Consider the following 12,397-nt stretch of genomic DNA (forward strand, 5'->3'; position numbering starts at 1 on the left):
TACGAACTACATGTCCACACGAGCTATTCATAAACTCGAGAACGTACTGATATTAAATGTATATTTATCCCTTCGGGTATAGTTGAACTATACACGGTCGGAAACTTAAATTTGTTTGATTCCAAAATCGTAAAAAGTAAAATGAATATAACCAAAAGAAAAGTGAATAGAGAGAGGGATGTGAGAAGCGTAGAGAGTGGGGGAGAAAATAGAAAAGGAGTCAGAGAGCACACAGTCTCGTCTCTCTCTCAAGTCTCAACATATGTATCCCGTCGTCTCCGGGGTACCGAAATCAAAGCACCCTATTTTTTATTATTGATTTAAATTGAATATTTTATGTTTTGTGGTTGTTTTCTTATACCAGTTTTTATTAATTTATTTAATCAACTTTGGCTTTTGCTTTGACTATAGATATAGATAGGACAGAAGAGAGCGACCCATTATTCTATCTCTTCTCTTGTATCCTTCTCCAACATTTTTTAACAATATTCTTTATCCTGTGACAAAAAAACAATATTCTATATCATTATCATTTTTTATTCTTCATCATAACCTGCTGTCAACATTAATCTTTTATATAACCAATAGAATTTGATTTATTACTGAAACAATTAGGGTTCAAGATAACATTAAACAAAAGTTTGTTTGACATAGATATAAATATATCTGTATATACTTTCAATATTGTAAAACTATATTGTTGGCGATAATAAACTGTAACTAGTAACTAGTTATAACTAATTTGTACTTAAATCCACACACTTCATATATTGTTATCAAAATAACAACTAGATTTTTAGAAATATCAATGAAAACAATTTATCAAGTTTATAATTTAAATTTTAAATCAATGTATTAATTAAACAGAAAAATATTTGTTATTAGTAATGTGATTGTTGTAGCTAAAAAAGCTAAATTCTCAGTATTCAATAATAAACAAAAAATATCTCATATATATTAAAATAGAAATATTACAACATTTTTTGTAGCCACATGTCACCACAATCGTTCTTAGAATCCTTAAAAAATATATTGGTCCATCTAAATATATAATAAACTTTTTAATTAAACTAACCATATATTAATTATTAATTTTTTTTCATTGTTTTCTTATATAAAAATCACAGAATTTCTCAATGTGGCTTAAAGATATATGGCAATTAATGATTTTAAATAATTAATATTTGATAAAATAATATATTCTCTATTATTTCTTAAAATTATTACTTATTAAAATAAACTAAACACCACATAGTCTGTATAATAAATATTTAGATTTTTTTGTATATGTTATAATTTGAATTTTTAAAAACGACTATAAAAACTAAAGTTGTTAAAAATCTCACATTGATATTTTTGTGATACATGGTTTAAAATTTATGTTATAATAAGATACAAATGATTAAAAAATTATATAAGTAGGAAGTCTTATATATATATATATTAAAAAGATTATAAACCATATAAAAATATATAATTATTTTAATTTTGAAATTTGCTTTGATTTTTTGAGAAACTTTTTGTAAAAATAATTACAACTTAATATTTATATTTAAACTTTGTATTGAATTTTTAAAAATTATAATTACTAAAACTATTAAACATTCCACAAAATGTTTTTGTTATCAGTGATTTAAATTTTTTGCTATAAAAGATACAAATGATCAAAAATAGAAATTTTTTTGTTTAGATCAATAAAATTTATTTATGTATTTGCGCCAATTTAATTATTTAATATATATTATATTCTATTATATATAAAAACATATAATATATAAAAGTAATTTATATATATATATATATATATTAACATAGCTAAGAAATGAAGCGGTAAACAAGTTATATATTGGTATAGTGGTTTGCTTGGTGAAATGTTTCAAAAAAAAAAAAAGAGGTTTGCTTGGTGAAAAGGGACAAAATAAAATATCATCCGAAAATAAACAAAAGCTTACAATATTTGGAATATACAATTTTACCCTCTCTCAACTATCGTTTTCCAAGATATACTCTCGAGGAACATCTAATACATACACACATACATTGATACATACACATGTACATACTCACACATATCTCTCTCTCTCTCTTACCTGTTTTTTTCCTGGATTTAGTTTTGTACCTTTTTCTCTTCTACCTTTGCTTCACAACACACATACCCCCCTCTCTCTCTCTCTCTCTCTCCTCTCTCTCTCTCTCTCTCTCTCTCTCTCTCTCTCTCTCTCTCTCTCTCTCTCTCTCTCTCTCTCTCTCTCTCTCTCTCTTTGAGCATGTTTGTTTCTTCAAGAACATCATAACTCAACTTCTCTCTCTTCTCCTCCTTATATTCCTCTTCAGACATCCTCTTTAACTTCATCCCTCTCGCTTTTTCTTTTCTTCTGAGAGAGAGAAATAGAGGAAAATAATATCAAGTCTTTTCTTCAGACACCCTTTTGACTTCTTTGCTCAAAGAATCCCCTCTTATATATTTTCTTCCCTTAGAGAAAATCATTTTAAATTCTCAAGCAAAACTCTTAAGAGAAAATAAATAAAAGAAAACTCATCACCCACCATCATCAGTAGCAACAACAACAGCAAGAGAGTTGTCTTAACTATTTCCATGGAAGGAGTTTTTCTAGAGAAACCAAAATCAAACACAACTACTAGTACTCTCCCTGATCTTTCTCTCAACATCAGTCTTCCAGATATTACTTCCAAAGAAGAATATAGAAGACCATCCCAAACCGACAACAACAGATCATCAAATTTCGAACTCTCATTGTCTCATCACCATAACCCTAGTTCAAATCCAACCACAAGAATCATCCATTGTCCTGATCCAAGAAACCTAAATTTTCCTCATCATCAGCATTACAACAACCCTATCCTTAATGGTGGAAGTCTTCATCAAAGAGTAGATGAATCGGATATTAATAATATCCACCGTCCGATTAGAGGCATCCCAGTCTATCAGAACCGTTCATTCCCTTTCCACCAACAAACCTCTCATTCTTCTTTACCTTCTCTTGGAGGAGGAGGAAACTTGGATCAAATCTCAGTATCAATTTCACCTTCCGGCTATAACAACGCTTACCGATCGTTACAATCTTCTCCAAGGCTACGAGGTGTTCCTTTGCATCATCATCATCATCATCATCATCATAATCATTATGGAGTTGTTGGATCTTCCGACTCTTCTTCTCCTCATCTTCATGGGATGCTCAGATCAAGATTCTTGCCTAAGATGCCGACAAAACGAAGCATGAGAGCTCCGAGGATGCGTTGGACGAGTAGCCTACACGCGCGGTTTGTTCACGCCGTTGAGCTTCTAGGCGGCCATGAAAGTACGCACACATTTACATTATAATCTCATTAGGAAGGGCTTTCCGTTTTCTCTATTCAAGAAATTTTGAATGTGTTCTTGTTGTTCTTGTTGTGAATATAGGAGCAACTCCAAAGTCTGTTCTTGAGCTCATGGATGTTAAAGACTTAACTCTAGCTCATGTAAAGAGCCATTTGCAGGTAAATCTACACTCAGTTGAAACTTAATTGAACAAAAGGTGTTTATAGACATGAAAATTTTGGGTTTTCTCTCATCTTGTTGGTTCCTTTCCCCGATTATAAGTCTAATCAAGGTAGTTCTTTACCAATTAAGATTCTCTCTCTCTCTAGTTAGGATATATCCTAGTTTCATCATCATCAGAGTAATGACTAGTTTTGAAGTCTTTAAAGTTTGTGCTCCAGCTCTAATGTCTTATTTTTATCTTCTTGATTTTCTTTCTTTTTAGTCATTTTTTTGAGAGATGGCACGCTTGCCAAGATATTGAAGCAGTTGAATGAATTTAAAGAGAGAAAAGAGAGAGTAGTTATAGCTTTAAGAGACTGAAACCTTTCTGAGAATTTTAAACAAATTGAGAATTGAGGTGATAGAATTTATTTTAATAATTCTTATTTCAAAATAAAATAGGATGAGGGGACAAAAGTAGTCATCATTACTCAATGATAATAATACAATCTTTCAATTACTCGACCTTCTTTCAGACATCAACCTCGTGGTCTTAAAACTATAAATAATTCATTAATCGTACAACGCTAGTTTCAAGACAAACCCAGAAAACCACACATTTGCATATATATCAGTATTTAATTAATATAAAGCTCATATGTGTCTGCATATATGTCTCCAGTTTGTCAGCTGTATCATATATTCAAAATAATATATTTAGTTTATCAGGATCTTTTGTCCGTTTTATTTGTTTTGTACTATCTATATCCTTGCTTAGATTTGTGATTTAGTTTTAGAGATTTAATGTCTCTTTCTTTTTTTTTTTGGGAACTCAGGGATCTTATGCCTTTTACTTTTATTTTTTCTTTCTTGCAGATGTATCGAACTGTTAAGACCACTAACAAGCCTGCTGCTTCATCAGGTATGTGTTATTTCGAACAACTCGACCTGACTTTACACGCATAAACACAATGCCTGTTCACATTCTTTAGAATAGCTTTTTCAGCTTTATATATGCTTAAAGAGATGGCTAGTTAAAGAATAACGCTAAAGGGATAGCGCTGGTTTACAATAAGAACAATATATGATAAAGCTTTGATTCGCCAGCATAACTCAATTATATTTTAGGTTCAGTATATATATTTTTTTTGGGCAGAGGTTCAGTATATATAATCAGTTAATTTCCAATTAGATTTGATATATATATATATATATAACATACAAGTATTACTATTTTACTATTTTATTTTAGTATTTAGCTCCAGTATTGCTACTATATATTCCATTTTATGATGATAATTGTAAAACAAACTATACGAGATTGGTCAAACTCAAGGCTTTATCTTTCTTTTGATTGAAACCCTAAAGTTAAATGGTCAAGGTTCAAAGCAAACCAAACAAACATTCATTATCGACAATGCTGATATTCTCTAATAAAAGGACGAAAACGATCAAATAACTAGTAAATCGTATAAACTAGTAAGTCTATTTTTTTGTAACAAACTAGTAAGTCTAATTGCGTCACAAAAAATTAGTAATTCAAATCTGAATAAATTGTTAGTATACTGAAATAGATATCAGGGCAATTTATATTCGTATGATTTTGTATTTTCATTGCTCTCCATAGATATTCATTTTAAATCTTGCTATTTGGCACAATTTCCGAGTTTTTTTTTGGGAGGGGATATATTAGATTTAAGTCAAGCCAAAGGCTGAATAAACATTTAAAGAAAAGCAATTTCTTCACTGCATTGTCTTTTACCAAAAGCTTACAATAATTGTACAATTTTAAACAAGAACCCTTAAAGGGTAAAAAGAATTGAGATGAAACTTGATAAAAGTTAAAATTAATTTTCAGATGGGTCAGGAGAAGAGGAAATTGGCATAAATGGAAATGAAGTTCGTCATCAATCATCGACAGATCAAAGGGCACAATCTGACGATACTTCTTCCCATCAAGAAGTTGACTTTCCTTCCACACAACCTCGTTGGAGTAACTCTTCACGGTATGTTTATACGTATTGTATTGTTATATTATTATGCATATATACATATGCCATTCACGCGATATGTATATATATAACATGGCTTTCGCTAGTTAAGTGAGATTAACCAAATATAGTAATATAGGATTTAGGGTTCTCTTACCTAATTGTTCCTACTTCCTACCAAGTTTATGTAAAATCCTTTGTTTTTATCTCAAATACATTCATCTAGCTAGAATAGAATATTGGATAATGTTTTTTCTGCTTGTTAACTTTGTTATAAATGAACCAATTAAAGTGGTGGTTTAGGTCACAATGAGGTGAAATTATTTTGAATCTAGGGTTTGTATCTGATTATAATTACACGTTTCTAAATTTATTTGGTTTAGGTCCTTAAGGTTCGTATTGTATGATAAAATTACAATTTTTTTGTTGCACAAAAGAAAAAAAAATTTACAACTTTTTTATGGCATAAAGATTATGGGGTCAATAGGAACATACAAAATACGTAATTCGTGACTACCATTTTTATATATAAATCGATACACTTATAATAAAACAAATTGATCAAAGGGTTTACTATTTTTTATTGGTGATTGAAATTTGATAAAAATATAAGTACAACAAAAATTATATAAATTGATGATGCAGAAATTATTATTATTTATTCATTTAAATGATATATTTTATAAAATAATAGTTATCTTAAGATAGTACAGAAAAAATAGTTTTATCATAAAAATTGCACACAATAAAAATTATCAAAATATCATTCATTAAAGGATATAAAGATATATATCCACATGGTTAAATTGTTAAGAATTATAAATTAGATTTTTGAGGGATGAAGCTGAGGCTTTAGAGTTTAAGTTTAGAATCTGGAATTTAATATTTATTATAGAGTAATATTATTTGAAATAAACATTTTGTAAGTATTTTAATAATATTTATTTATATTAGAATTATTATTTGTGATATATAACTTAGTATTTTTATTTTAATGAAAATTATTTATTTTTTGGGCAACTGAATATTATTTTAATTATTTGTTTTATGCTATTTAAGAGAATTGACGGTTTATTGATTTGGGTTCAAAGTGTAGAGATTGTATTATTAATTTTTACTGATATAGTTGGCAGAAAGAAGCGACCTCTTTTGTTTTCTTACTGAACTTTTTCAAAAATAATTACCTTGGTTATCCGGATAAAATAATTACCTTGGTTATGTAGTTTATGAATACAAGTATAAAATTTATTCGGGCATGAATAAAAAATACATCCTTGATTTAATTATTTTTTTTTAAAATCATATAACAGAGAGACATGGCCATTAAGTAGTGACTACTCAAGCGACATAGATACGATGATCAGAACGTCATCAACATCAGTGATCTCTCACCATCAAAGATCCATTCTTCAAAACCAGGTTCTAATAACTATCTCACATAACCATATTGTTTTTCTTAGTTTTCTTAAAAAAAAAAACTAAATAAAGTAAACTCGCGCAGGAGCAACAGAGATCGAATGAGCAAACAAAGAGGTGTGGAGATGTTAGCTGTAACAATCCAAGTTTGGAGTTTACATTAGGAAGGCCCGATTGGCACGAGAAATGACTTTCTTGATCACAGTTCGATTTGAATATATATTGGTTTTTGTCTCTCTCCCTCTATATATATATTTGGAAACATGTATGAGTCTCTCAGCTAAGTAAGATGAGAACACGTAGAGAGCGAAGCCGCTCAAGAGTGTTGGTTTTTGCAGATAGAGAGTCACTAAGAAAAGAAAAAAAGGAAGAAAGAAACGTTGGAGATTCGTCTTCTTTTTCTTCTCAAGTTCCATTGATGGTTTGATTATAAAGTGGATGGATGGTCAATGTATGAGTTTTTTTTTTTGTTTTGGTTTCTTGTGTTATGATTTTTAATTGGAAGATCCCCAAAAAATTGGTGCATCTTTTCTTCCTCTCGGAAAGCCTCTCGGTGAGACAGCGGGTTACCAGTTATGTTTGGGTTCTCGCAGCTGAAATGTAGAGAGAGATTTGATTTGAGATTTCATATGTATACCGATCAATGTTAGAAGTACATGAACACACAAATCCAAAATCCGAATCCAAACGCAGACATTTGATCAATCACAAATGTTCATTATCAGTTTCTTGAAAAATGTTCTTCTGGTTCTCTGCTGCTTTTCACAACATTCTATTATAAACTTTTATTAACAACACGGGAAGACCAAAACTCTGGTTTTATCTACAAACTCTAATAGAGACTTTCTCTCAGCTAGATGAGTCGATGTTTACTACCTCTGACTCCATGTGTTGATAACGACTGAAACCGTTACCCGAAATGGCTAATCCCAACCAACGCGTGTTGGCCTAGTGGTAAAGGAACTCCGGCTGGAGTGCCCGCCCTGGGTTCGATCCGCGTTGGCCACGAGAGAATTTACATGGGCTTCTCTCGCCTCCCAGACCACTTTGCGTAACCAGGGGCCCTTAAGTGGAGGCTTAAAAATTCCTGTAATGGCATGGGCATAAGCCCGGTGGGCTAGTCGATCACGCTTAGTGGTCGGATACTGGGTTATCAAAAAAAAGAAATGGCTAATCCCATCACTTGCTTAGCCAAGCTCAGGCTTCCTCTTGCTCCCAACCACACAGCATAGAAAAACCCAATCCAACCTGATCCATACCAAATTCATAAAAAAAAAACTTAAAGAAAAGGAAGCAAAACAGAATCAGAGCAAGAGTATATTATAATAAACCTGAGGCAATCAAGATGCAAACAACAGCTGAAACTGTAACGGTAGAGATGAGGAATGCAGCGACGGATAAGGCTCCGATGTAAACAGCAGTCAGGGAGAGAAAGAAGAGAGCCAAGAAGCCACCAGCAACCGCAAGTGAAACCAAAAGAGAGATTACGATTGCATTGGCTGTTGCAGCTACAAAGAAGAGCGCGAATACAACCAGAGCCATTGTCGTAACAAGAACTATTGTTCCCATCTGCAACCAAAAAAACATGAAGTTTCCACTCAAATGGGTTCCAATAAAGTACCAAACTTTTACTAATAATGTTCAAAAACACAATTATAAAGTTTCAATTTTTAAATGAGAGGAATCAAGTCAAATCAAATCAAATCAACTTACAGTGATGACGAGGAGTGCACGAAGCGGGCTGCCTCGACGAGTCCATTGGAGAATCTCGCCTGAAGTTTTGCGGGAAGCTTCTAGAAGTTTGGGGCCATTCTCGGAGAAGGAGTTTCTCATTCGTTGAATCAAAGGAGAAGTTTTTGAATCCGGAAACAGAATCGAACCGATCATGATGCAAACCAATGAGTAAAGACTCTCCTCCTCCTCCTCCTCATAGTCCTTTCCGCCGCGGCGACCAAACACCGTCCCTCCGTTGACGATTTCTCCGACATCGTCGTCTCCACCGAAAGGATCTGCGTCTGCGTGGGGCTTCTTCTCCGTAACATCGGCGTGATCTCCCGACATGTCTCTCGAGGCGCTTTCGTGGGATTTTAAGAAACTAACCGGTTGTTTCGATCGGACAAGAACCAAAAAAGAGTGGCGACAGACGGGAACAATTGCTTGGTTTTTCGTTCGACAGAGATCGCACCGAGTAACCGGAACTACTTTAGATACCACGTGTCAATTTTCTTTTATTGGGCTTGGGTTTGTAAGCTTCTGTTTAAGCCCATTTTATTCGTTTGGCCTTTGGAAGTTAAGAGTTTTGGGTTTGATGCCCAACTCAACCGGTTAAGAATAAAAAAATTAGATCTACCGTCAGAATTGGACGGGTGGGAGAAGACATCAGAGAATGGCAGCGCATTTAGGCCTTAAGTTATCCCGTTCGGCCCGATCACTCTTTTTTTTTCTTTTTTTTTTATATTCATCTTGATATATTTCATAGGTTCAAATCATGATTTTTTTTTAAAAAATTAGGTTATATTAATTTGCTTATATGTATATATCTGTTAATGAAGTTATGAATTGGTTTCTACTAACAGAATTTTGATTGAATATGTTCTTGATTTATTTCAGACATTTGACTTGATTGATAACAAAACTTTTTAATATATACAATCTGAATTTTTTATTCAAGTACTCTTATTACTAGTTTTTATCTTTCTTTCTAATTCAAAATGTAAAAGTATTGTGTTTTTCTCAAAGCAGTTTAACAACATACTGAAATTTCATATCTTAATCTGAGTAAGATGCCAGCAGTTTTAGAAGATTTATTTCTTACAGCTTTTTAATTTTTACCAACAGAATAATAACTAAATTACTAGAACACATTTACCAGAAAGTAAAATCATATACTAGTAATGTATGGTTTTCCATATTTCGAATACACTTCAAAATCCCCTTTAAGGGAACAGATGTTGTGAAAAGTGACCAAATCTAAGAAGAAAGCAAAAAAGTTAATTAAGAGAAAACCATTGATATATATGTAATAGTTTTAAATTTTCTTAATGAATAAACTCCAAAGCTGCGTAGTAGGCGACAAGCACTGGTAAAGAGACCAACATCCCAAATATCACCCTACATTATCACAAGTTAAAACTGAATTATATGCAACCAAAAATATTTTAAAAAAATTTAGACAGAATTTCTTTTCTAGTTTAAACTTACGCTGTGCTTAGAACATCTGCATGTAATCCATATTCCTTAGCAAAAATGAATGAGGTGATTGATTGTGGCAGAGCAGCCTGTAATTAAAGTAATTTATCACTAAACTAAAAACAAATTAAGTACTTTATTTTCTGAGACGTGAAAAAACATCAAGTCTGTATCCTAGCTAGGGATGAAAGGAATGATTTGATGTATCAATAAAAATTAGATCAAACTAAAATAAAACCGAATATTCCATTTCCTTTGCTTTCTATTGTCTTATAAACAGAAAAAGTCAAAAACCCACACTAAAACTTGATCCAATCACGGTAATTAAAATACAAGACAATTAAGGATAATGACCTGAATGATGGCGACGCGGAGGACATCCCCGTGGAGGCCAACGGCGATAGAACCAATAGCCATGGCAGCGGGTCCGGCAATAAACTTCAAGACCATCCCCAACGCAGTTAAGCTTGTTCCACATACTATAAACTTCTCTTGAAGTGCCATGAATATCCCTGCGTATACAATCAATTTTATTTACATCATATATAGTAAATTAATATCTCAATATGGTTAGGTAGTTTTTACATAGACAGGTATTTGAACATACAATAAACGTACCCATATTGAACATGGCAGTTCCTGTTCCTGCTTTTGACATTATAAGAATCGATCCCTCCATTATTCCCGGCATCTCAAAATGCCATCTATTCTAATCAGTTAATAAAGAGTCAAGTGTTTGTTAATGCTCATGTTTATCGTAGTTTATAGTATTACAATAAACAATCAAAACCCTAAAACCATTTTTTTGTTTGGTTAAGACTCTAGATTATGGCCGGCCATGATAGTTTCTTTGTATGTACTTTTGCGTATATGTTACCTTATTATACTATCTAAAATATTTTAACTTGGAAGGCGAACGTAAATACAAAGAAACAATATATCGTGTTGCATCATTTTATCATACTAAGGCGCTATACGGAAAAGTAAATTTGTTGGTCTAAACTTCTTAGATGTTTTAGGATGGTTTAAGCGATTATTCAGATGTTACACGTCGAGCTTAGTGTGATCACACATACTTAACGTTTTGTTAAACATTTCACAGACCTATGTATATACTGTAAAAATTCACTTTTACCTGCTAGATATAAAAGCCCATGCGATCCCGAGGATACAAGAATAGCAATTCGGATTCGTTGCAAGCTTCACCCACACGACGGACATGACCTCAACGAACGACTTCTGCTCTCCGACAACCTCAATATCTTTTCTGCCATCTTCGATATTGATATTTTCTTCCTTACTATTAGTACTGAAACCGGCTCTTCTGAGCTCTAACACAAACAACAAGAGTGTGAGCCACACGATTGCCTGAAATACCGATGATTGGACCACGAGATCAACAGCCTGTTGACCGTACATCGCCTTAGCCAAAGGCACACCCACGACAAGAGAGTTTGTAAGAGTGCACAGAGAGAAACTAGTAATGGACCAACAATAGCTTCCATTGTTGCTATATTTGGCCCAAAACGCTAAGACCGCAACTATGATGACTTTAGAGATGACATCGGCTGCGATGAAACGGTAATTCATGTTGAATGGATCGACATGAGCCGTGAACTCGATGGTGAAGAGCGGTAGAGTGAAATAACAAACGAGCCGGTTTATGGCATCACATTGATCACGAGTGAAGATGTGCCACCATCTCACCGAACCATACCCTAAGATTAAAGCTACATAGAGTGGAACCATTGCTTCAATGACCTTGTAAACATCTCCTCCAGTGATCATGGTTTTACTACTATTTTTTTTTTATAGTTGTGATGCAAAGTATGGTTTCTGGGACTTATAAGTTTGTAAGTACTAAGAAAAGGGAAAGGATATAAAACTTGTTAAGTTCTTTGGTAGATAGTGAACGTGGTAAGACATAACCAATGTGTTCATATTTATAGATGCATTTTAAGTTTTTTTTTTAATGAAAAAAACGAAATATATGAGATGTCCATGAGTAGTATAATATAAATTAAACAAAACCAAGATTTTTGGTATAACAATAGTGAACATTTTTTAGATGATATCTACAAAGTATAAGTCATACGACGGCATAATCCCTATAAAATAATTGCAAGCATTTAACTTTGGGATATTAGCCATTAATTTAATAGAGAGAACGAGAGTTATCATTATCAATATAATTGACCAGACCGTGCCCTAGCATATGATTCTATTCCAATTGTTTCCTCTGTACATTGAGTATAATATTTTTGTATGACGTAAAACACTTCTTTCAGCATTTTATTTTGATAAATATAAAATAATTGAT

At 32.5% G+C, this 12,397-nt stretch overlaps 3 protein-coding genes across 3 annotated transcripts; 1 reads left to right on the top strand and 2 right to left on the bottom strand.

Moving 5' to 3' along the window:
* The first annotated feature begins 2,214 nt into the window (after positions 1-2,214).
* LOC108814420 (transcription repressor KAN1) lies at positions 2,215-7,348 on the top strand. The gene is made up of 6 exons (XM_018586990.2): positions 2,215-3,320; positions 3,422-3,498; positions 4,358-4,403; positions 5,340-5,487; positions 6,783-6,891; positions 6,974-7,348. The coding sequence occupies exons 1-6, from the start codon at positions 2,597-2,599 to the stop codon at positions 7,076-7,078; spliced, it is 1,209 nt and encodes a 402-aa protein (XP_018442492.1). The 5' UTR covers positions 2,215-2,596; the 3' UTR covers positions 7,079-7,348.
* Positions 7,349-7,584: 236 nt separating this feature from the next.
* LOC108814421 (uncharacterized) lies at positions 7,585-9,069 on the bottom strand. The gene is made up of 4 exons (XM_056990884.1): positions 8,602-9,069; positions 8,220-8,457; positions 8,052-8,136; positions 7,585-7,804 (listed from the first exon to the last, which is right to left on the bottom strand). Exons 1-4 carry the CDS (start codon positions 8,947-8,949, stop codon positions 7,738-7,740), a joined length of 738 nt encoding a protein of 245 aa, XP_056846864.1. The 5' UTR covers positions 8,950-9,069; the 3' UTR covers positions 7,585-7,737.
* Positions 9,070-9,752: 683 nt separating this feature from the next.
* LOC108816720 (auxin efflux carrier component 5) lies at positions 9,753-11,997 on the bottom strand. The gene is made up of 5 exons (XM_018589287.1): positions 11,213-11,997; positions 10,696-10,781; positions 10,432-10,589; positions 10,090-10,166; positions 9,753-9,999 (listed from the first exon to the last, which is right to left on the bottom strand). Exons 1-5 carry the CDS (start codon positions 11,863-11,865, stop codon positions 9,927-9,929), a joined length of 1,047 nt encoding a protein of 348 aa, XP_018444789.1. The 5' UTR covers positions 11,866-11,997; the 3' UTR covers positions 9,753-9,926.
* Between the last annotated feature and the right edge of the window lie 400 nt (positions 11,998-12,397).

This window comes from Raphanus sativus, chromosome 7 (assembly GCF_000801105.2).
Source record: "Raphanus sativus cultivar WK10039 chromosome 7, ASM80110v3, whole genome shotgun sequence".
NCBI classification, from domain to species: Eukaryota; Viridiplantae; Streptophyta; class Magnoliopsida; order Brassicales; family Brassicaceae; genus Raphanus; species Raphanus sativus.

Excerpts from the sequence above, each read along its gene's own strand:
- LOC108814420 (XM_018586990.2), top strand. The coding sequence starts at position 2,597 with ATGGAAGGAGTTTTTCTAGAGAAACCAAAATCAAACACAACTACTAGT. Across the intron at positions 3,321-3,421 it reads GCTTCTAGGCGGCCATGAAA|GAGCAACTCCAAAGTCTGTT; the intron begins GTACGCACACAT and ends TTGTGAATATAG. Across the intron at positions 5,488-6,782 it reads CGTTGGAGTAACTCTTCACG|AGAGACATGGCCATTAAGTA; the intron begins GTATGTTTATAC and ends ATCATATAACAG.
- LOC108814421 (XM_056990884.1), bottom strand. The coding sequence starts at position 8,949 with ATGTCGGGAGATCACGCCGATGTTACGGAGAAGAAGCCCCACGCAGAC. Across the intron at positions 8,458-8,601 it reads GTGCACTCCTCGTCATCACT|ATGGGAACAATAGTTCTTGT; the intron begins GTAAGTTGATTT and ends TTTTGGTTGCAG. Across the intron at positions 8,137-8,219 it reads TTGCATCTTGATTGCCTCAG|GTTGGATTGGGTTTTTCTAT; the intron begins GTTTATTATAAT and ends GGTATGGATCAG.
- LOC108816720 (XM_018589287.1), bottom strand. The coding sequence starts at position 11,865 with ATGATCACTGGAGGAGATGTTTACAAGGTCATTGAAGCAATGGTTCCA. Across the intron at positions 10,782-11,212 it reads TGGGCTTTTATATCTAGCAG|ATGGCATTTTGAGATGCCGG; the intron begins GTAAAAGTGAAT and ends TGATTAGAATAG. Across the intron at positions 10,590-10,695 it reads AACTGCCATGTTCAATATGG|GGATATTCATGGCACTTCAA; the intron begins GTACGTTTATTG and ends TTGTATACGCAG.